At 43.4% G+C, this 24,762-nt stretch overlaps 1 protein-coding gene across 1 annotated transcript in view; it reads right to left on the reverse strand.

The window, feature by feature from the left end:
- The window catches only part of PLEKHM3 (pleckstrin homology domain containing M3), a 64,895-nt gene that overhangs the window by 31,348 nt on the left and 8,785 nt on the right, over positions 1 to 24,762 (reverse strand). The window contains exons 3-4 of the mRNA XM_033170275.1: positions 12,321 to 12,466; positions 2,148 to 2,341 (exon numbers count right to left, since the gene is read on the reverse strand). Coding sequence (XP_033026166.1) covers positions 2,148 to 2,341; positions 12,321 to 12,466 — 340 coding nt within the window. The remainder of the gene's footprint in view (positions 1 to 2,147; positions 2,342 to 12,320; positions 12,467 to 24,762) is intronic.

Here is a 24,762-nt window from a genome sequence, read left to right on the forward strand (position 1 = left end):
ACCTTTAAAAATATTTCTTTCTTCCCGCTGATTTTATTGGCAGCATCATTCCATGTGCCTACCACATCTTACCCCAACAGGCTTTGCTGCAATGCTACTTTCCCCCCAACGTTGATAACAATTTGATATTTTTAGTTCTCGGAAGCCCACGGAAACCACACCCCAACTTTACCCTCCCTGCCTCCGGCACTATGTCCACGCGACTGCTTCTTCCTCCATCTCTAATCCTCCTTTGTTTGGGCACTTTGTAGCTCCCAGCGGTTCTTATTTTCTCAGGTTTGCTTTTGTTCCTGTGCTCTCCTGAATGCCTCTTCACAGCTTCTCCGGGCCCCTTTTCCATCACCTTTCCCCATCAGCTCCGGCTCTTCATCCTCAGCCGGCATCCTCACCTTCCCCTCTTTGCCCCATGTCTCCGGGCCCTGTTGCTTTTCTCTCTTTGTTTCCTTTGATCTCTTTTCTCCGACTCTCTTCATTGACTTGGTTCAGCCCTCCCTGCCTCTTTATTTTAATCAGAACATTCCTTTTTTTTCTTTTGCTTTGGTGTTAATCAAAAGCAGTAATTTCTTTCTCCGACACCTTTTCCTGAACTGCACCCTCCATAAGCCATCCTGCCTTCATACTAATTGAAGGAGGCACTATTACCAGCGTTACAAATGAAGGAGAGAGAAAAAAAGCAGAAGATAATGTTGCTTGTGGATGTGTGTGTAAGGGCAAGGCAATAATTTGTAAAGCATTACATGCGCCCTCCTTACAAAGTTGCAGATCTTTTATTTAAAAGAAAGAAAATGCTTCATTCAGTCCCCGCCACACACACTTAAAACAGGAATGTGGCTACCAGCACCTCCCACTTTGCTGACACTCACGACTTCCCTTAGCTGTTCTTGACATTTTGAACCAAGGCACTGACATAGGTTATCTCCTGAATGGCAAAGATCACTTCCCTTTCATTACTGGCAAAACAAGCAGGTGTCAATTGTCTTTCTTCACCTGCCCTGCAACAGGGCACAATTTTGGGAGGATAGCAGGGAATCATCTATTTATATGAAAGAAAATCTACATTATTGTGTTCTGCCCCACCTCCCAACATTCTGGCACACCACAGTGTGACCAAGAGACAGAACCAAGGTACAGTTCCAGTTTCTGGCATCCTTGGCTCTTAATTATTTCCAGTGAACTCTACGAGACAAACAAAACAAATAGCTTCTGGGTTTGTTGTGTGGATACAAGTCTGGGCTTCCCTGCCCTCCTTCTTAGGCCTTGTAAGCTGTGTTCAATTCAGAGGAGGGGAAGGGCACCATTTCAGCAGCAGGCCTTACCCTGTTCCTTGCTCTGCCTGAGGCACTGACCTCGGTGATGATGGATGGGGGAGGAAAAGTCGGGCAGTAGGTGACTCCAAACCACAGGACTTTAAATGCAGTTCCCCTGGGATGCTTGGAGCTATTGCTGGATCGCCCAGTGGCAATTATATTCCAGACTCATCACTGAAATGCCTCTGCAAATGCACAAACCCCAGCTGAGTGGGAACTCTTCCAGCAGTAGCAGCAGTAGCCAAAACAACAGCCATGTTAATGTGCTCAAAGTGTGGCGTTTTGGCGCAGCTCGGTGTTCAGAGCACATGCTCTGCATGAAGGCATTGCCAGGCTCAATCCCAGGCATCTAGAGTTGCAAAGGATCTCATGTGGCAGGGCAGGGAAAGACTGCGAACCTGGAGAATTACAGGAAGGTCAGAATACGCCATGTGAGACTAGTTGGATTAATGATCTGACACAGCGAGTCAGTTCCATATGCCTTGTATGTATGTAACTTGTTCCAAAGCCTGCATATTCCATTGCTCTCTAATTGGCATGCAATGACTGCTAAGCTTACACCGGCTGCACAGAAAACCATTCCTCCTGTAAGGCTGTCAGTTTGCGGAGCCACTCTCATCCCAATATCCGCAAGAGTAGTGCTGGTGAATCAGAGATATTTTAAGGCCGTGGACCATCTAGTTGCATTGGAAGTATCCAGTTACAACGGGTAGGCAGACACAACGGGCAGCACTTTTAATTGCTAGGTCATGGGAACCGAGAAGAGGAAGTGAGAGACAGACAAACAGGGGAGGGGAGCCCCGAGGAAGCTTGTCCTTGCCTGATACCCCTTCTTCCTACCTCCTTCGCAGGTCTTCGGCCACTGCTGCTCTGCAGCTGAACAAATAGGCTCGGAGGGATTTCAGCTGCTGTCTCAGACGGACCACCGTTGTCAGTGGCTCAACGTGTCTATACAGCATCGGGTTTTCCTGCTGGATGTCAATCAGGGGCTCTTCATACACATATTCCAGGAACTCTTTGGCTTGCTTTGATACCTAGAAAAGGGGTGGGGGTGGGGAAATCCATTAAGCTTAGCTCAGCCTCTAATAAAACTTCTAAATGCTCACAGGCAATCAATACTATCTCCTCAGCGGTGTTATACTAGTTAGGCTAAAGTGTTCTGAGGTTGTAATACAACCTAATTTACCCAAATGGCTCAAGGGACATCTTTATGCATCTGTATTACTGGGCGCTTGGATAGCACTTGGAAGGCTATCGGGATGCTTGAAATGCTATTCAATATACCGTTATGAAGACACAGAGGCTACGGGGGTGGTAAAAACTGAATTCAGATATTCAGCTAACCTAGATTCAATTACTGGAAGCTTCTACAGAACATACTGAAAACACACACACACACACACACACACAGAGAGAGAGAGAGAGAGAGAGAGAGAGAGAGACTGACTTTAAGTGTGCATATGAATAGCAGATTCTGCAGAACCTAATCTAACCTCACTGGCAAAGCCTGGATAGAGTACAGAATATGCTTGATCAAAGCTCTCTCATTACCAGAACTGTATACTGTTCTTGCACTAGAAAGGGATTTGGGCTGGAGGGCTGTTTTAATTCAGCTCGTGTCCGTCCTCCGATACTAGTATCTGCCCATAAATGTTTCTATGTGAATGCAAAATAAGAGGCTCCTATAGGTTTTGAGGCATTCCACCCTTGAAACTAACCAGACAACTGAGAAAGACTATTTACTTTTTATTACCACCCTGCCCACTCCCCAATGTCAGCTCAGATGCCTTTCCTTATTTTACTCAAACTCCACGATCCTGCAAGAAAGGCTACTGTTATTTAATAGGATGAGGTGCTGAAAGGCCATTCACCATATTAAGACATTCAATGGCTTTTCACAGCTGTGTGGAAGTAGTAATACCTAAACCAACAGGAAGCACTACTTGGCAGCAACTTGTATGTGTGTCAGGTTAAAAACAATAACGGAGCACTGTGCTTATGTGAATCATCACTAGGGCACAATACCTGCAGTGCTGGCTCTGGGAATCTGGGGGCCTCAACAGGATCTTCTAACACGGGAAAGATGGGAAAGGCTAGTCAGATACTCTGTGTAAAGTGGAAAGGGAAGCTGCGGTAGTCTAGCGGACCTCTGCTGGGTTTAGGATTTGGGCAAATGCCCAACCTCTCAGTCTGGAACCAGTTGAACCAGTCTGGTATGCGGCAGCTAGACTGGTGACTGGGAGCGGCCGCCAAGTCCACATAACACTGGTCTTGAAAGACCTACATTGGCTCCCAGTATGTTTCCGAGCACAATTCAAAGTGTTGGTGCTGACCTTTAAAGCCCTAAACGGCCTCGGCCCAGTATACTTGAAGGAGCGTCTCCACCCCCATCATTCAGCCCGGACACTGAGGTCCAGTGCCGAGGGCCTTCTGGCGGTTCCCTCACTGCGAGAAGCCAAGTTACAGGGAACCAGGCAGAGGGCCTTCTCGGTAGTGGCACCCGCCCTGTGGAACACCCTCCCACCAGATGTCAAAGAGAAAACCAACTACCAGACTTTTAGGAGACATCTGAAAGCAGCCCTGTTTAGGGAAGCTTTCAATGTTTAATAGATTATTGTATTTTAACATTCTGTTGGAAGCCGCCCAGAGTGGCTGGGGAAACCCAGCCAGATGGGCATGGTATAAATAATAAAAAATAAATTGTTGTTGTTGTTATCCTGGTCAGATATCCTGGAAAGTGTTGGTACATCCATACCAGCCCAAAGGCCATAGCCTGCTGAAGTTATACAATGAATTTCATGACCAAGTTGGAAATCGAATTCAATTCTCCTAAGTCAACAATTTTGCTGGGCCCTGGAAAGCCATAATTGCAGTGTTCCTAGTAAAAGCAGGATGACTTTCACTCCGCAAGCCCCTTGGAAGCTGTCTGGATCTATTGAACAAATTTATTTTGAATCGGATTGGCTCTCCATTAGAGCAAAAAGGGAAGATGTAAGAGTAACAAAGAAATAAAAGGGGGAGCCTAAGGAAAAGGGATACTCAAGTGTTTAGATCAGAGCTTTCCAAACTTTTCATGTCGGTGACACGCTTTTTAGACATGCATCATTTCGCGACACAGCAATTCAGTTTTTTACTAGCAAACTGCAGGTTAAACTAACCCCTTTCCAGGCCTGGGAGGAATGCTGGGAGCCTTCGTGTGACACACCTACCTGTGTACGCTGCAGCCGACACACTAACATGTCGCAACACACAATTTGGAAAACTCAGCTTTAGATGTTATATAAGTCTTATGTGCACCCAAAAAAGACTGTTCCAAAGTCATCCAAAATTACCAACTCTACTAAACTCTTGGTGCTTACTCATAATTACACAGCTGTACATTTTAAGACACAGGTGGGACTGTAAAATGAATTAAAAGAGCGTGGCTTTCCAGATGTTCAACTGAAACAGTCATTTGTCAGCTGCTACAATTAAACAGCAAAACGAGCCCATTTTTTTTTCTCAGTGCTTAGAACAAAGTAACAAAACAAAATAAAAACCCATAGTATACGCTAATCTTCCTGCACACAGTTGCTTTCACAGAAATTCCAGACAAAGCAGTGAGATTTAGGAGCAACTATGCATAGGACCATAAGCCAGAAAGTAACAGTGTTGGTTTAAAAGGGAAAACAGAACACGCCTCTGTTTTTACTGAATTACTGTATTATTTGAAGTGCTCAGGTTTTTCCTCTTTGTTCTCTACTTGGTCCACACTTGGTCACCTGGATATGGTGGATTTTATGCAGCGTGTGGCTATGGGGTACAAAACTGAAGATCCTCTCTGAAGGCACGAAATGGAATAGATTAAAGTGATCTTCAGGACCCTTTCGGCTTTATCATAAAATTTTTAAAAATTAACTGCAACACTTTTGAGTTTAAGGGAAAAAATCAATCAGATAATTGCTACAAAGTACTGAAATGAACAGTGTTCAAATTAATAAAATATAACAATCCTAAGAATGAAAACAAGCTTTCCCAACACATTTTTAGGGGCAAAGTATGACCATGAGAGACTCTCTCTCATTGTTCATTTCTGTATCTTTTTTTTGTGCAGGGCAGAGGAATGAGGATGGAAACTAGATGCACAGAACTGAAGAACTGTTAGTTTTCTCCAAAGTTTTCTCCTTTTAGTTGGATATTGTCTCAAAATTATACATTTTGGCTTATGGGCTACCTGGCCGGTCACTATGGGGCATGCTACAATTAATTCAGAAAGGTGAGGAGGCAGGCAGTAGAGAAGAATTGCTTATTTTTCCTTGCTATCCTCCTGCACTTAATTTGTGCTCTATCAGAAATTCAGCTTTGATCCAAGAGTAGGTACAGTGCACAGCTTGAAAAATGAGATTTTGAAACTATGATAACCCAACCTCACATGCTTGGGATGTTGTCAGACCTTGTTCATGAGGACAAGGAATACCAAGCAAAGTCAATTCTATATACAGTCCGGGCGTGTCTCCTAAATTCTCAGACCAGCAAGTAAATTTGTACTGAAAGCTTCTACAGGGGTCAGGGAATATCACCTGACTCATTCTGGCCAATTGTGGCTAAGGGTCAATCAATCAATAAAATTTATTTGACCGTCAGTCAGTACACAATCATTATCTATACAAAAATTAAAACATCTAAACATCTCAAGGAGCTTAACACTAAAACATACAATGAGAAGTAGATTATACATATTTTAGACCCATGTCAATACTGTCAATTTTAACCTTACGGCGTTTAAGGGCCAAAAAAAGAAATTTGGCCACTAAGAAAGTTGTGGTACCAGTGAAATTGTTCAACAAAAACAAAATCGTCTTTCTCTGCCTACTAGGCTAAATTGGCCTAGGAGTGGAGCTATAAGTTTTTGTCTAAGATCTGCATAAAATGGGCAGGTCAAAAGGATATGTTCAGTTGACTCAACCGCTCCCTGGGCACAGGGACAGGATCTCTGGGCATATGAAACTCCCCTGTATCTTCCCCACAAAACCCCCGATTCCAGAACATTTAACATAGCGGCTGTGAGGAGTCTGTGGTATTCCACATAGTGGATTTCCGCCAGATAAGGGGCTGGTGAAATCTGGAATATCTGATTCCCCAAAAACATCCCAGGTTTCACAAGGGCAATATCCTCTTGTCTAGCAATGTCCCTCAGTCTCTGAGAGATCACAACTTTGGCTTGACTGAATGTCATAGCCTCCAGGAAGAGATGGGACAGTCCGCAGGTCTGTACTTCGTTTAAAGTCTATTTTCCCCACAATGATTGGAAGTCATCCCTCAGTATCAAGGGGGCCATGCCCACCGGGTTAAAACATAGTTTAAGCCATAGCCAGAGTTTTGTCTTCAAGGCCACATATTGAAAAGCTTGCCAACGCACCTCTAGTCTCATGACCGCACCCTCTACAGACAGGGTGGCTAAGGGTCCAGCATTGGGGTAGCATGAAAATCATGCAAGGAACATGAGGCGACATGAAAATTGCCCTAGTAGCATCATTCACACAATCCATGTCTCCATGGATGGAACATGAGAACAACCCATATTTCAATTATATTATTCCGTTTTAAAAATCAGTACTTAAGTGGAGACTCTTTAATACAGCTCTTTTCCTGTCTGCTCAAAGTGCTCGACATGCAGTTCCTTTTGCATGTTATTGTAAAAATCTATAAAAAGGCCGAAATGGTGCCTATATGTGCCATGAGGAAACTGTATTCCTTTGGGCAGAAATCCCTGATTAATAGCAAGAACTGAGCCCAATTATATACATGTTGAATAATAATTTAATCATAAAGTACTGGCAAAAAGCTTACATATGACTTCAATGGCACAGTTGCACATTCTGAAATACAGGTGAGGCTATAAAACAAATGTAATGTTATGGTTCTCCAGATGGCTAGGATCAATAAGCTGCAATAAATGCCCCATCTATTTGTCAGCTGCTACTATTATTTTTTAAAGTAAACAAGAAAGAAAATTGTCAAGTGTCAGCCCCATCAGACACAATAAATTTGCAAAGACAACATGACAAATCTCAAAATTACAGAATCCAGAGAGAGAGAGAGAGAGAGAGAGAGAGAGAGAGAGAGAGAGAGAGAGAGAGAAGGGAACCTTTGCAGACATTGTTGATTTGCACTGATCTGTTACAAAAATACTAAAAATTGGAAGCAATAATTTGAAGATTAATAAAGACACAAAACACTTGTATGTTGTTATAAAATGGTTTACCAATGGTGCTGTACACGATGAAATGAAATGCACACACACACACACACACACACATATATATTAACATACAGAATATAAATGTTGGTATTGCTTTAAAAACAAAGGGGGGTTTATCCACATGTTGCAGCTATGTGAAAGAAAAGAAAACTGTGGAAAATATAGTATTACAGATATTATAAATGAAATATGTAAAATTAAAACCAGAATTGAAGCATTTTGTATCTTACAGTACTGTATTCAAATGCCAATTCTGTATACAGCCAATATGACATTTGTTAGATTTTGGAAATGTTAAAAAGAGGCAAATAACAGAGAGCGGGTAAAGGCTTGGGACTTATTATCTCTAGTTAAATGAGCAGGTTAGCAAAAGGAAGATACAAATGATTTTGTGAAACCTGCCTAGCCCACTTGAGATATAGTATTTATGCCACTGTGATAATAATGCTGCTTATTAAAATCTTTTAAATCTAACATAAATATGCTGCTCTAGAGATGGTTTTTCAAATTAATGAACTTTGCAATTCAGTGAGTATTATGATTATTACACTGGAAAAAGATTATTGAATGTGAATTACTGCCTGAAAGTGAATTTTTATGTTCCATTAAGAGTACTTACGTTATAACTGTATTTAGGTTTTGTGTATCACCTTTTCTGGCAATTTTATTGATTCCGCATGTACAAAAAACATGCAACGTAACATTCATTAACAAACACACTCAGGTCTCCAATGTTTACATTTGGTGGGAGCATTACATTTGGGTCAGCATCACTGACCCAATAGCCGATGTACTTTAGCGCAACAAGACTCTCCCAAAGCTGGCATGAGATCCAGGAGGACAAAGATCCTCTGCTGATGTATTAATGAATGTGATAAAGAGAAAACAGATGGCTTCTAACGCTTCTCACTCAGCTTGGCCCACAGCCAGCCTAACGCTATGGCTTGGTTTCCCCCCCCCCCAATAGAGCATGGTGCCAAATGTGTTCATACCCATTCTCAATCGAAAAGTCTGAAGTGGTCTCCTGGTCTCAGCCACAGCCGTCCTCACAGCAACCAGAAGAAAAATTGTGAGGTCTCTGTGAGCCAAGCTGAGGCCCGAGAAGGCAGCAAGACCAGCCACAATGGCACAGACTGATGGGCGATCCTAGAATCTATCTATCTATCTATCTATCTATCTATCTATCTATCTATTTCAAGCATTTGTAGCCCACCCTTCAGCCAAAAAGGCTCCCAGAGCAGCTTACATGAAATCAACACAAGTTACTCCCTACCTGCACACTTAAATTCTAATAAATAAAACTTTGGCTCTATCCATTCTTTTCCTGATGAAAGGACAAATTTTAAGGCCACAAAGCTAGTTTGCCTTGCTATACAAGAGTCAACTGTGTTAAAATGAAATAAAGTAAGTCTTGGATATGGAATTGCATTTGTTAGCCGCGATTTGGTTTTTGGTCATTTTGGAAGTTGAACGGATTTCCGGAACGGATTCTGGTCAACTTCCAGGGTACGACTGCATTGCCACATTCTTCAAGCTCATGTTAGATAGAGCCACTGTAGCAGTGAGAGTTTCGGTCTTAGATTGGAGAGTTCCAGGTTCAAATCTCAGCTTAGCCACAAAGCTTAACTGGTGACTCCCTCTCACCCTCGCCTCCTTCTAAGGCTTGTTGGGAGAATGGAATGGGGAGAAGCAAGCAAGCAACATCACACTGAGATCCTTGGAGGGAAGGGGGGAATAAACTGTTACAAAGAGCTCATGATTTCTATTCAGCTATATTTATCACCAAAGCTTCCTTATGAAACAAATCACTATCTAAAAAGGGAAACAAAGTCCAAGATCTACTAAGAGCTCCACAAAGCACTTCTAGTTCGAAAAACCTGGTGTGTCAATCAAGCTGTCGCAGGTTCAACCGAAGCAAACAGCCACAAAGGTAGTTGCGTGGTGTCGATCTCGGTTGTACAAAGCAATGGGGGAAGACTATTTCAATCAAGCTGTGACCGGCCAGATGAAACACAGCCTACCACCAGTCAGATATTTTTGCCTGCAAAGTGCTTGATAATCCCATCTCCTGTCCCAGGGCAGATAGCAAAAACAGGATTTTATCAAGTTTCTGACAGGCATGGTACCAGCATGGTAGACTGAGTTTGACCTGGTGGTCCTAACATGTGCAGGTCTGAACTCCAGTTCCATAATCCCAAGAATCTGTCTCATCAGATAAAGACTCGGCCAGGACTTTTCTGTGTCTTTTCTCCGTATTAAATGTACCGGTACTCAGTAGGAACAAAATGTCACGTGCTCAAGGGTAAGTCAGATATTATTTTGCAAAATGAGTCCAAAGATTTTGCCTTTGTAATATTACTATTTTTAATGTAATTAGTTACATTATAATTGGGATATGGAATGAATGGGATGTGAGCTCTGCATGGTTGTCAAAGGGGGTGGGGGGACAGGTTACTGATGGCTATAAACAGGACTTGGTTTATTAACTACATTCTTTGGAAGAAGAAATGCCAGTCTGGTGTAGTGGTTAAGAGCGGTAGACTCGTAATCTGGGGAACCGGGTTCGTGTCTCCACTCCTCCACATGCAGCTGCTGGGTGACCTTGGGCTAGTCACACTTCTTTGAAGTCTCTCAGCCCCACTCACCTCACAGAGTGTTTGTTGTGGGGGAGGAAGGGAAAGGAGATTGTTAGCCGCTTTGAGACTCCTTTGGGTAGTAAAAAGCGGGATATCAAATCCAAACTCTTCTTCTTCTTCTTCTTCTTCTTCTTTCAAGACAATTGTGCTCTTTTGCTCACAGGCACCCTGATGTGGTCAGAGAATATGACCTTTTGTCATGTAGCCCTTGCAATACTAATAAAAAAGTCTATGTGAGTTAGCAAGAGACTGAGCAAGTATAAGAACTTTCGGGACAGAACCAATTTTGGATGAAGACCTCTGCAGCATCCAAGGAACAGAGTGAAGCTTCCCACAATTTCCCATTCAACATTCAAAATGTTGGTGCTGACCTTTAAAGCCCTAAATGGCCTCAGCCCAGTATACCTGATGGAGCAGCTCCACTCCCATCGTTCAGCCCGGACACTGAGGTCCACCTCCGAGGGCCTTCTGGTGGTTCCCTCACTGCGAGAAGCGAAGTTACAGGGAACCAGGAAGAGGGCCTTCTCAGTAGTGGCACCCACCCTTTGGAATGCCCTCCCAAGAGATGTCAAGGAAATAAACAACTATCTGACTTTTAGAAGACATCTGAAGGCAGACCTGTTTAGGAAAGTTTTTAATGTCTGATGTTTTATTGTATTTTTAATATTTTGTTGCAAGCCGCCCACAGTGGCTGGGGAAATCCAGCCAGATGGGTGAGGTATAAATAATATATGATGATGATGATGATGATGATGTGATACTAGCCTGCCTATCTAGTTAGACATAACAACTGTCTTTGATAAATATATACCTGCAGAACAATTGTGAATGTGCTGCATGTATAGATGAAATAAATAAAATCCTTTTGAACACTGGTACTATTGCCTTGACCTCTGTGCTTTTCTCCTCTGATCCTGGGTTGCATCCAAGACGGATCGTAGCATTATACACTTTTCCTAAGATTTCCCCCTCGGCATCCAGTTAAGACAGCAAAACAGTGTGAAAATGCACTCTCCAGTTGCCCTGAAGCTAGTCAGTGCAAGCTCATCCTCATTCTAAATCCTGCTGTGGTTGAGTGCTTCATATTCCTGATCCAGCACAATGCTGAATCACTGCTTTCAGTGCTTTGCTAGATTTAGACCTCTGTACACGAAGCAGACATGTGGGCAGGGAACGGGATGACACGTAAAACACGGTTGATATTACACATGAACAGTGAGTTCCGAGTGAACAAATGAAAACACATGCCTAGTTGTATCAACATTACCAAATAAGGCCCATTCTATGGCGCATACATTGATTCCCCTATGCAGAACTGTTGCAGAGAAAAAAAGGTTCACATTTCTACCCGGGAGCAGCAATAAGAACAGGAGGTGAGTGCTCTCACTGGCTCCATTTGACTCATTCTGTGCTCTGGAGATTAAGCAGCGCCAAAGTTTCCAAAATAATTTGCAGAGGCACAGACATTTGCAGTTGGGAAGCATGTAATGAGGACTGAAATCTCACCAGTTCTCCATGAGGCTTAATAGGAAATGTCTTGTGCACAAGTGAAAAGGGTGGAAAGTCAGAATTAAGAAACAACCTTCTGTCTGTCAAAGCTGGTCAGTGCTGCCCATCTCCGATAGCAAGTTGACATCAAAACCTGCTTTGGTTGTGGTACCCAATGGATCTCAGCTCAAGGTCCCCACAGAATTCTTTCAGATATAACGGTATCTGAGCAAGCTGTCTTGCACTTGTGGTGACTTTAAGTGTCAGTCAAAGCACAGGGGAGGGTGTGCACATTAGTCAGGCTAGGCCAAAGCAGTGTTCAGCCAAGACTCCCTCTGCTACACAAGCATTGTGGGGAAAGGAGAAAAATCTCAAAACGTTCAGACGGAGGTGGGTTTGTGTTTAAGGCAAGGAGTTTCTCCAGAAAAAGAAAGCTTTGCCAAGTGGCGTCTAGGCTGCATCCTCAGCACCATTCCCTCCTCATGGGGGACAGAGTGCCTGATGGGAACATGCTATGTCACGAGGTTGTGCGGATTCCAGGGGCTTTCTTGGGAATGAGGAAGGTGGCTTCCCCCACTGGTTTCGCACTTGGCGCAACTGTTCATATGGGCATTCGTCATATGGAGAAGGGATTCCTTCATGTCCTACCTTGTATTTTGAAGTGTCCCAGTTATGAACCAGCCGAGCAGGAATCAGAAAGCTGTCGTCCACATGACAGATGCTGCAGTAGTACCAACCACTGTAACTGCACACCTTGGCTTTGCCATTGGAGAGGCCTATGGACCGCTGACAACCTGCCAATGGTGGGGGGGGGAGGATAAAACAGCTTTTAAAAATGCAGGACTCTTAGCAGTATTGGAAGGAAATCTCCATAACTACACGTTGCTATGTTCTAGTAAAAGAGTGAACACAGAATATATAATTACCTTTCAAAACAGAACAATTACAGCTCTAAATAAATATTACCAGAATAAGAGAATGAGGCGTTTTTGTTAACTGCTTGTGTGACATTCCATGCTATCCTATTACAAAATACAGTCGTACCTCGAACAGCTTAGTTCCCCGAATGTTTTGGCTCCCGAACGTCGCAAACCTGGAAGTGACTGTTCCGGTTTGTGAACTATTTTTGGAAGCCAAACAACCGACGGTGCTTCCATGACTTCAACTGGCTGCAGGAACTTCCTACAGCCAATCAGAAGCTGCGCCTTGGTTTTCGAACGTTTTGGAAGTCAAACGGACTTCTGGAACGGATTCCGTTCAACTTCCAAGGTATGATTGTATAAGATTCAGAACTACACAAATCTCTAACATGTCCTCATATGCTATGAAATAGTTTCAGGAACCCACGTACAAGCCCAATTTCTTATTACAGCTTGGCAGCTGGAAGCCCAGAGTCAAACTGGGTCTCCTAAAGACATACTGTATTGGCTGTTCCTCAAGGGGGTGAGAAAGGCATATAGGGAGCCTGATGGCTGTGGTAACACCATCTGCTTGGCAGCCTGCTTTGTGGAATGGGTTAGGGTGTATGAAGAAGCCTGGTCCATTACTTTCCAGCTTCTCAAAAGCACCCTTCTTACAATTCTATGATTCTAACAGCATTGGGCTTGCTTTGAAACGATGTGCTCTTAGAATGCTCAAGCTGATAGCAAGACACACAGATCTGGGGGTGAGGGAAAGGGGATTGTTAGCAGAGAGGATATTTTTTGGCTCAGGCACTGATTACAGTGGTACCTTGGTTTACAAACTTAATCCGTTCCGGAAGTCCGTTCTTAAACCAAAGCGTTCTTACACCAAGGTGTGCTTTCCCATAGCAGCGGGGGACTCAATTTACAAATGAAACACACTCAACAGGAAGCGGAACATGTTCTGCTTCCAAGGCAGCGTTCACAAACCAAAACACCTACTTCCGGGTTTGCAGCGTTCTTCATCCAAGTTGTTCATAAACTAAGCTGTTCTTAAACCAAGGTAACACTGTACATGTGTCCACAAAAGAAGGTTTCATGGAAGCCCTGAACAATCTGCCGTGAATGTCGGGATGCACAGATTTTGCTTATCTGTAAAGTCCAGGTGAATTCGCCTAATATAGGAAGGAGAATGTACATAGCTCGCTCATACAGCCCATGCAGAAGGTCCCAGATTAAATTCTGGACATCTCCAGGCAGTCCTTATCTGAAACGCCGAAGGGTTGTTTCTGGTCCATGTAGAGTAGACAATACCGAGTCAAGATCAATCAATGGTCTCACTCAGTAAAAGGCAGCTTCCAATGTTCCTAATATATAGTGTGGGAGGCGTTAATCAGGGGTCAGCAAACTTTTTTCAGCAGGGGGCCGGTCCACTGTCCCTCAGACCTTGTGGGGGGCCAGACTATATTCTGAAAGAAGAACGAATTCCTACGCCACACAAATAACCCAGAGATGCATTTTAAATAAAAGGACACATTCTACTCATGTAAAAACACACTGATTCCATTTAGAAGGCGATTGGGCCAGATCCGGACCCCGGGCCTTAGTTTGCCTGCCCATGAGTTAATTGGTTCAATTTAGCATCTATTCAAGCCCATCAACGTCTGCTTCAGGGCGTGCCTCTGCCAAAGTTTACCCAAAAAATTGTCCAAATTGTGCATCCTGGAGATTCAATTGTTTTGATAAATTCAAACTCTGATCTCAGATTCGGGGATGACGTGAAACTGAATGCTTGATTCTTGTTTCTTCATATTTTTTTAAACTTTGGAGTAACTATCAACGTGGCTGCAGAGTATACAGCAAGGGGAAGAATATTCTGTGAGGAACCTGACTGGGAAAAGTTGACAACAGGAAGCCGAACAGACATAAAAGCTTCATTCACAGAAATTGCCTGAACATTTCCAGACATTTCAACTACTGTAGAAACCACGAGGGCTAGAAACATGAATCTTAAAATAAAAAGCTGGAATTCCCAGAAGTCAATGTTCTCTGCCAGGTACCAGTCAACCCTCTACACATATGCAATCCTGAAGGCAGCAGCTTTGTCCTGTTGCTCCCTTCCTCAAGAAGTCTCTATTCCTCCGCTTTGCTCTATGACCTCTCCCAAGGAAGCGATTGCTGCTAAACCTGTTTTCACGCAGCAAAGCCATTCGCTTTCCACTTGATTTGTACTTGCCCTCCATTTCCTTGACAACACATTTTTGACCTGGGTCACACAGCAGAATGCACACAAACAGCCCTGTGTAGCTGAGTGAACTGCAAAACGACAAACTCAAGGAAGAGAGAGAGACACGACCGCGGAGGCTGCAGCGTTCTCCCTACCCCAACTGTGCTGAAACTGTTCAACATCAACATCCCTCGCCTTGTGCCTGTCGCATGTTTTGTTTTACAAGGACCGTTATTTCTACAACCCCTTCAAATCAAGTTATGAAAGCAGTCGATTCCTTTGATGTTAGGAGGTTCAAAGTGATGCGCGGTGACAAATGTATCTCGGTGGCAGACACCAATTAAGCTATTTGCAAAAAATAAAGAAGGGAAAGAAAGAGGCGGGAGCAGTGATACAGCGCAAGGTTGAGTACCTCTGTTGCACAGAGAGTCTGGATTCTAAGGCTTACAATGCCATTCCTTTCTTAGGCTTCCCCCCCCTTCTTATTAACACCATTACATTTACTGGAATGAAATGGCATTGTGTATCCCTTTACTCACTCGCCCCCACCCTCAGTACAGGATTTTTAGGGATGCAAGTGGCCCATTTTAACTTGCAAGGGCACCTCTGTTGAAACAGAAAGCAGCAGCACTCTGTTCAAATCAGGAATTATCATGGCATCAGATGTACAATATAATATTGGCTATTGATTACTAAGACAGGGGTGGGGAAGCTTTTTGGTCCCATGAGCAAGATTCTGTTTTGCTCCCTACTTCTCCTTTTCAGGGCCCCTTCCAACTCTCCGGTTCTAGGATTCCTTTGTACATAGTCTTGTATGTTTTAGCTATGGATATTACAACAACAACAACAGCTGATATAACTGGCAGGAGGAAAAGGAGCATGGTGCTGAAAGACTGAAGAGATAGAATAGGCACCAGGCAAACGCGCCACATTTCAGGGGGCTGGGGCACCCAGAGGAAGGCTTCCAAGGAAGTTATATTTGCCTAGAAAATCCATGGTCAGCTGGTATCACCTTTGAGGAAGCATTCTGCCACATGTGTGAGGTGGAGGTGGAGGAGGAGGAGGAGGAGGAGGAGGAGGAGGAGGAGGAGGAGGAAGAGGAACACCTCTTCTAAAATGACACCTGCACGCATGTCACAGCAGGCACTACCAAAAACCAGAGAAAATATTTGCTTTTCAGAATTCCTTGTGCGTCATTGTCTTTGAGAATTGCATGCCTGGGGGGAGAGACTGTCTTTAACACATTGAGCTTTGTGAGCTGCTCCGGGTGCCTGGGTTAAAAATATGCTCCATATTCCTCACGCTCCGTTTTTCAAACTTCAACAGATTCAAAAGTGCAAACCAATTCAAATCTTTAGGATTCGTTGGCTATGGTTTCTTTAATCAGGTGGCAGCCCTAAGGGGGTGGGAGTGGGAGGCAAGCACAATGTGCTCTCAGATAAGACCCTGTTGCAACACACATATGCAAGCAGTCTGTCCATGACCCTATGTGCCATCTTGCTAGGTCATCTTCTCTGCAAGCTTCACAACATAAATTGTTGGCAGCCTGAAGACCTTTGCACAAGGCTCTGGTGACCAGTTTATGTCAACAGTCAGTATTTGCAGGTTTTTCTGTGTGTGCAGCTCAGGAAGGCCATCGGAGAAAGCACAAGTTACCTCCCCTGCTCATTTCTCGGTAATTACAGTTGTGGTCCTGCTCTGCAAGGGGAAGGGAGAATAAGATGGTCTGCAGACCACCATCACTGCCTGGCAGAAGAGAGAGGTAGAGGGCTTCACTTATGCTGTGAACATTTCTGTTCTCTGTGCATGTTCATTTGGCACAATTGCAGAGGTCTAGCAACTGGGAAGGAAAGCTTTCGAGCACTTGAAAAATTCAATGGGCCTTCTTCGCCCGTGCATCCTGAAGCTGGTCCACTATCAACGTACCTCACAAACAACTGGCAGTGCACATAATGGACCACGGCAGCAAGAACCTGGATACACATAAATAGTGTGTACAATGCCCTGGTACAGGCAGGCCTGTAGTGTTTTAGGCAAAAGGGTTCTGCCTTTCCCCATTCCCATTCTCCTTTCCCCAGCCTCCCGCTCATATCAAGGGGAGTGGAAGGAGAGGTGGAATATAAATGTAGTAATAAAAATAAATAACAGAAGGTCTCCAGAGGTCTCTCTTATTGCTGGCCAAGTTTAACAAGGCAAACCATTTTTAAATAAAAAAAATTAAAAAATCCTGCCCTTTGGTATGTTTGCAAACCTCAAAATCTAAGCCAATAAAACCTGAGTGAAATACTATACTGGTTATCTCGCAAAGGTGAATACGCTGCAGGAGAAACCTTCACCCTTGAAACTGGCTGACTTTTTATTGCTTGGATTTCACAATCTCAGCATCGCAAAACCACCAAGTACAACAATGCGGCACATTGCACACCTGCAAACACGTCTCTCTCTCTCCCCCCCCCCCAAATGTTAGAAGCAATAAAGATGATGCAAGGACTGAGGAGTAGCATGTTTCAGAGCTGAGTGGACCTGCTCTTTGGCGAGGTGAGGAATAAGGAAGGGAACGGGGAGCCAACCGTTCCCCAACCAATGCATTTCTCACACACTTGCCTGAAATGTGGGGGAAAGGGTTTTGCCTGGATTCAAAGCAGGAAAGGGTTTTTCCTCCTCCATTTATTTATTTATTTCATAAAAATTATACACCCCTTGCTTGAAACGGATCTGCAGCGGATTCGGGACAGTGAAAAGAAGAGCTCTTTCTCACACACAGTATCATTAACATATGGAATCTGCTAATGGCACCAGTTTAGAAGGCTCTGAAAAGGGGATTCTTATCCCTTTTGTTAAGTAAAGTTTTTTTTGGGGGGGGGGGTCTTACGAAAGTACATACATACTGTTTTCAGGTCATCAAGTCCCTTCTACAGATCAATTATATTCAATGTGAGACATTAATGTTGCAGACAGTATAAGGTTGGGGGAGAAGAGAGGTGGGGAGGGGGTGCCCAGGGGAGGGGGGCAGTAAACTTTCATTCTCTTACCTAGGTGCTTGCTACTAGCTGTTCTAGCTAAATGAAAACTCCAGTTTTGCTGAATACCAGTTGCTTCCATGCTGACTTCATGCATCCTGCTTGTGGGCTCCTTGGAAGCTTATGGTTGGCCACCACCGCGAACAAACATGGGCAGACCAAAGATCTGATGCAGAAGAGTTTTATGTTCAAGGATGAGGAACCTTCCGTTTTAATTTTTCTTTTTCATCTTTCCTTAGATAGGACCTCACCTTGACCAAAGCAGAGGGCAGTCCGCCCTTCCTTCTCCCTAACCAAAAATCCCTAAGCGCTGAACCACTGCTTCCATCAGCCGCAAATTTGCACATTGCAGGGAACATATTATGATAATAACAACGCTAAGGTAAAATTGTGGCAGCAAGTTCGTGGGCTGCACGTGCATGTATTATACACAATTCCAGACCTATCGGAAGATTTTCAAATGCCCCTAATATGCAAGAATGATGGCATGACTGGTCGAGTATGGAAAATGGCCCTGCACCAAAGCATTCTGAAGGCAAAAACCCCATATGCCTTCATGCATATGAACTGAACACATGCAAACAATCTCAGTTTATTCTGAGGTCTGGTGAAACATAGTGGCCAAGAGTGCCTGTCAAGACCAGGACAATGACAGGGTATCTCTGGCTCACGGGCCCATAAGGCAATTTTTGACCAGCCTTCCTTCATGCGAGTGACTTTGCTAAATGTGGCATGCAGAGGGTTGACTGCTTTCTGATCCAGCCCGTCAGATGAAAGTGGCTTCCTACCCCTAGACTAGGATCAAAGAGACCAAAACTTAAAACGCAGCTGCAAAGCTCATTTGATTTGGTGACGTTGGCCCACTCACAGCCTCTCATTTTAACATATCACATGGGGTTGTTGGGTGGGGGAGAACCACAAATGCCATCTTGGAGAAAAGGTGGGATACAAATGAAATAATAAGGCTGTGAAGTCCCTGGTTCAGTCCTCATGTCAGCCATGAACAGTCACACACAAACACTTCTGCAATATAGAAATACTGATTTTGGCCTCTGACAAGGTGGGAGTCAGAGTCCAAATATATATATGGAATGTGTTTTGTTCCCCACTCCTGGTCTATGGAATCACCATGAAGTTTACCATACTTAAATAACATATATGAAGTCGTCTGAATTCTCTAACACATTAATATAAATTATGATTATTATTCCAAGCGTCATATCTGGGTTGGTAGCAGACATTTGCCCGCATTCTCCCTACCCTGGAATTGTTCGCTTTTCTCTTACAGCTGCTTGACTTCCCACTTAAGTCTTTCCTATTGCAATGTGTGCGTGGGAATCGGAAGTTTACAGGATGCTGACAGAGGCATTTAGCATCCAAACACTTGAGCAATAAGAAAAGCTATGTAAAAATAGTAAATGAACTGTATAACAATTGGGTCCATAGGATGAGGTTGCCATAAGCAAAACAGGGTGGGAACAAGCTTCCTTAATATGTTTATAAAGCACCAACTACAATGGGACCCCTGCCTGAGCTAAGCATATAACCCCATTTCCTATTGCAATGCTTAGGCTGCAATCCTCTGCGCCGTTACCTAGAAGCAGGTCCCAGTAAACTCAAGACGACATGCACAGGATCGTATGATTAGGCTGCAATTTTATTGAAAGCTTAGTAGGAGGCTACAGTGGACTTCCTTCCGAGTAAAGGAGATTAGGAGCACGGTGCACATCCTAAGCATGGCATAATTACTAGCATTATTCTAGTCCTGCAATCGTTTCAAATGGCTTCAGTCTCTCCGGAACAATTTGACTACATTCCCTTAATGCATAGCATGTTGTTGTTGTTCAGTCGTTCAGTCGTGTCCGACTCTTCGTGACCCCCATGGACCAGAGCACGCCAGGCACGCCTATCCTTCACTGCCTCTTGCAGTTTGGCCAAACTCATGCCAGTAGCTTCGAGAACACTGTCCAACCATCTCATCCTCTGTCGTCCCCTTCTCCTTGTGCCCTCCATCTTTCCCAACATCAGGGTCTTTTCTAGGGAGTCTTCTCTTCTCATGAGGTGGCCAAAGTACTGGAGCCTCAACTTCAGGATCTGTCCTTCTAGTGAGCACTCAGGGCTGATTTCTTTAAGAATGGATAGGTTTGATCTTCTTGCAGTCCATGGGACTCTCAAGAGTCTCCTCCAGCACCATAGCATACCATAGGTTAGGGCAAATCTTTTTACTTCGTATTCAAGGGATACCCTGCCACCAAAACAAAACAAAACACAAAAGCAACCACCAAAACAACATTGCTGAATTAATAAAAAGGGGCTTTAAGATAAACCAATTCATGAAAGACAGGATTGCAATCAACAACTGGGAAAGATGCCTTGATGGTCCCTTTGAAATACTGGAGGTGATTAAATTCTTTGGCCATTTGGCATAGCACCATGGACAGTTTGTATCTGGATCTGACCACTGATGCACAGAAGATCCTAGGTGCTGAAAAGGACCTCACAGCAAAACAGAACCAGACACACTTATTCTGGTGGAAAGAGCTAAATGCAAATGGACAGAGTAAAACCTCTTCTCTTCCCAGGCCGAGTGAAGGCATCCGTTCCTGAAGGAAAAACTTTCCCCCTCCGTTTTTGTTTCTTTAATCTGCCCTCCTGACCCTGAAACACCGACAATCCATTTCCCCCCTTCCTCTTCTCCTTCTGCCACATCTCCAGGCCTGATATGGCTGCCCTGGCTTCTATCTGTGGTTGGAAAAATGCTAGCTGGCGCCCAAGATAAACTTGTCTAAAGCTACATTCTTCCTTACCCACTTCTGAGTGTCAGCTGTTTCTCTGGAAGCTTTTGCTGCAAAAGCTTTTAGCGAGGAGGGTAGGAAAAGGGGGGGGGGATGTAGAGTGCAATTCAAACAAAACCAACTCTGGCCCCCCCAGCCATCCCCCCAAAAATCCCTGACACAAGAAAAAACAAAGAAAGAAATGGGGAAAGGATGGGAGGGAACCTTCTCCCCAGCAAGTCTTTCCAACAAACTCTTCTATCAGAGGTTCATTGTCAATCAATTAGTCAAGGCAGTGGGACTTAGTCGGTTGGGGGGCAGTTGGAGAGACAATGGGTCACTCCGTTGTATTACTATTTAATCACTTTTACTAAATAAATAAAGCAGCCCTAAGGTGCTGTCATGTCAAGGGAATTTACAGCAAAACAAAAAAAAACCCCAAAGAAAGAAAAAGCCTAATTTTTCCATTACTTTTTTCCTCCCCTGAAGAACAAGAGAGGGTTATTACTGTAGCCTTAAGTCTCATCTTTGTGCAGCTCCTCTTTGATTCCCACTCGGACCCTGCCACTTTCTGGCACTAATTTGTCAGGCTGAACAAAGGAGGGATTTGTACCTCCTGTAAGGTCTCAATTAGGAAAGGCTTCTGCTGTATTATGTGCCATTCAGACAGGACACAATGATGGTAATTACAGGAATTTGCACTAAATGGCTGAAGAATTCGCAGCAAAACTTTTTTTTTCTATCTCCACAAAGCTTGTCCCTCTTTTGCAGCTGTGGGGGAATTGGATGAGGGTAGGGGGGTGGACAGAATGGAAGGGTGGGCCTGATCCCTACAAGATGCAATTACCAGCAGTATTCCTATTCAGTTAAACAGCCACCCCGCAAAGTTAAGACAGCAGACATCTTTCCAAGTGGGAAAAGACAAATGACTACCTTCAACGAGGACTTTCAACAGACAAGCCCAGCTCAGCCCAGTTTCCACAGCACGGCCTTTCCACTCTTTAGCTTTAACACATTTATTATGTCGTTAAATTAAAATAAATGAATAATAACAATGCATCTTTTTGTTCTTCCCTTCAGGAACCCCGGGGCTCTTTTCATGGGATTATGATGCATCTAGAATGAGCTGCAAGATTGCATGTGCACACCTCAATCCATACCCAAATTCACCTTTCCTGGGGAGAAATGTCGGTGTGAGCTAGGAAATCACAGTTAACTTTAACAGTGCATGAACGTCTATAAGGTTCTCCAGCTGGTAGTTTTTTCTGAGGCACAGATCCTGCCAGAATGGCTCAGTAAAAACAGTAAGGTGCACTCGCAGGGCCACCTTTCAGCCAATGCATGGCTGGAAACTACCATAAATTGCCAGTGCAATGCTGCATACAGAAAATTGGTTTTGAGCATACGAGGCCCAGGTTATAAACCCTGCTCAACGACAAAACTTACTGGATCGCCTTGAGCTACTCACTAGATATCAGGTCACAAATGCACAAGCAGAGGTCCTTGGAGAGTTTCTGTTCGGAATGTGCCCTTGCCCCGGATGAAGAGGGGTACAAGGCTTCTCTGCAACCTTCTGCTGCGAGCTGGATGGCAAAACACCAGGACCCTACACACGCTTGCCCCCACCTACATCACCTCCAAAGTCTTTCCTTGCTGGAACGATCTTAAAGGTGAGACTGGAGAGAGAAGGGGCTGCAAGAGGGCTGCTGAAACACTGGTGAGCAACCTGGGCTGTGTGCACAGATGCAACCGGCAGTGTCCAGCTTCAATATTTGCTAACATTTTGCCTTGCCTTCACTGGCTATATCTGTGTATATCCAATACCTCAAGGGCCATTGCTCCCCATATGAACCGACCCAGACCCTGCGATCATCATCTGACACTCGGTACACTTTGACCATAAAACTAAGAAACGATAGCTGATGAAGAATAAACGAAACAGGGCCTTGTCCTGGAGTTAACAATCGTTGTAACTGGAATTTGTTTTATACTTTCAACAACAAAAAATAGAGAAAACCATTGTTTATTGCCGTCCTGGCCTGAGTCCTTGCAACCTTTCTACTTTATTTCCTGTATTCTCCAAGGACTCCAATTTTCTAATTAATGCCTTTCTTTGTGTGCCTCCTCCACAAGCGGTCTGGAGGGTGGCAACACAAGAAAGGGCCTTTTCTGCAGTGGCCCCCCCATTTGTAGAATGCTCTCCCCAGGGAGGCTCACTTGGCACCTTCATTGCGTATCTTTAATCGCCAGGCTTTAACGTTTCTCTTTAACATACTATGGCTTTTTAAGAGTGTTTGTTGGGAGCAGGGTTACGGGGATTGTTTTTGTTCTTGGTTTTATTATTTATTTTGTGTTCCCATTTTGTATCTTTATGTTGTGAACCGCCCCGTGACCTTTGGATGAAGGGCAGTATACCAATTTAATAATAAAATAAATGTGCTCCTGCTTTCACACTGACCTTCTTCATAGGAGGACTTAGGGAAAGCTCCACTAGGAATTTGCCTGAACTCCTCCTGCTCTCCCAGATGGGAGCAAAGGCAGCTGGATCTTCCACCCACTTTCAATATGAATGGGGAGAAAGTCAATCAGGAGTAATAACTGTGGCTCAAGGGTAAAGGTTTTTTTTGTTTTTGCAGAGAAGTCACCAGAAATGGAATATTGGGTGTGATGCAATAAAGGGGAAACAAACATAGTGAGCAGCCTCTCCCGAACTGGTGCCCTTCAAATGTTTGGGACTAGAACTCCCATCAGTCAGTATGGGATGGGAGTTGCAGTCTAAGTGTCCGGGTGTTGCTAAACTGAGGAAGAAGGCAGGGGGAGAGGAAATGGCTGGTTTATTTCAAAGCTAAATGTTCCATTTTAAAAAGAATAATGATTATTATTTACAGAACAAGCACACCAGTCTCTCACTTCTAAAGGATCTTGTATAAATAACTAAATAAGAAATTCAGCCTGCCAGAAAAAGGAAACCCACATTTCGCCAGCCAAATACTTCCCAAATACTACATAACACCACTTTTCAATTAAGAGCCGTGAAATATAGTTGCTTTTCCGGGCTTTGACACTAAACTTACTAATGCCAAATAGCTAAATCTCTCCTTAACATGCAGGGCAGGAACAGAATGATGACAATAAAATGATTATTAAAAAAAAACTTTCAAAACAAGGTTGGCTGACCTAAAATATAAAGACAATTTACTGACACTGCCCCCTGCTGGAAAGACTAATTGCTGCATTCCTGGGCATCAGCAATCAGGTGTTACTACCACAAGATCCCTTTCAAAACCTCCACCCACCCCCACACCCGAACCTGTCCAGGGGCAGCGGAGGCACAAATAAGCATAGGCTGTGCCCAGTGGGGCTTAAATTTTTATTATTTATTAAATTTGAATCAGGGTGGATAAAAAAAATTAAAATCAGATTTTTTTGATTTTTTAAAATCGGATTTTTTTAATTTAAATGGTTTTTTTTATTTAAATGGTTTTTTTTAGATTTAAATTGGATTTAAATAAAATGCTTTTTGGGGGAAATATATTACCATCCAAAGGTTATTCAATCATGAAATAAAGATTAGTTTTTTAATTATGTAGAATAAGGCTGTATGTGTTTAATTTTTTGGTAAATAAATTCCATTAATCCATTCACAATGTCATTTATGCTCTTCCAGAGGTCTTTGTAAGATTATTGGGCAGTTTCTCTGCCTACAAGATATTATCACAGATGCTTGGTTTACTTTTGCAGTTCTCAAAACTGAATTTGACTCAGCAGAGATCACATGCCTCTTCTTCACAGCAAAAGTGTTATAACATGAACAGAGTTGAGAAAAAGACCTTAATCCTATTGTTCTACAAACCTATGAATACAGAACCAACCCCTTCAGTGCTATGTTTCAAGAAGTTCAGTGAATAGAATAGAAACAATATTTTTCTGATTGTTTGGAGTGGAATAGATCTAATAAATCTACCGGTATTTTTCTCCTTCCTAAGTACAACAGAAACGTTGTCCAAATATGAATGATTAACCTATTAAGCTGGGGATAAAAAAAACTAATATGAAAATATGAAAAGTTGTTATTCTAAAAATCTTCATCTACTTGCATATTAAAGTTATACCAGCAAGAATTAGTCTGTATCAAATCAAATTAGTCTGTATTAAATCAAATCCACC

This window comes from Lacerta agilis, chromosome 1, assembly GCF_009819535.1.
Source record: "Lacerta agilis isolate rLacAgi1 chromosome 1, rLacAgi1.pri, whole genome shotgun sequence".
Classification (NCBI taxonomy): Eukaryota; Metazoa; Chordata; class Lepidosauria; order Squamata; family Lacertidae; genus Lacerta; species Lacerta agilis.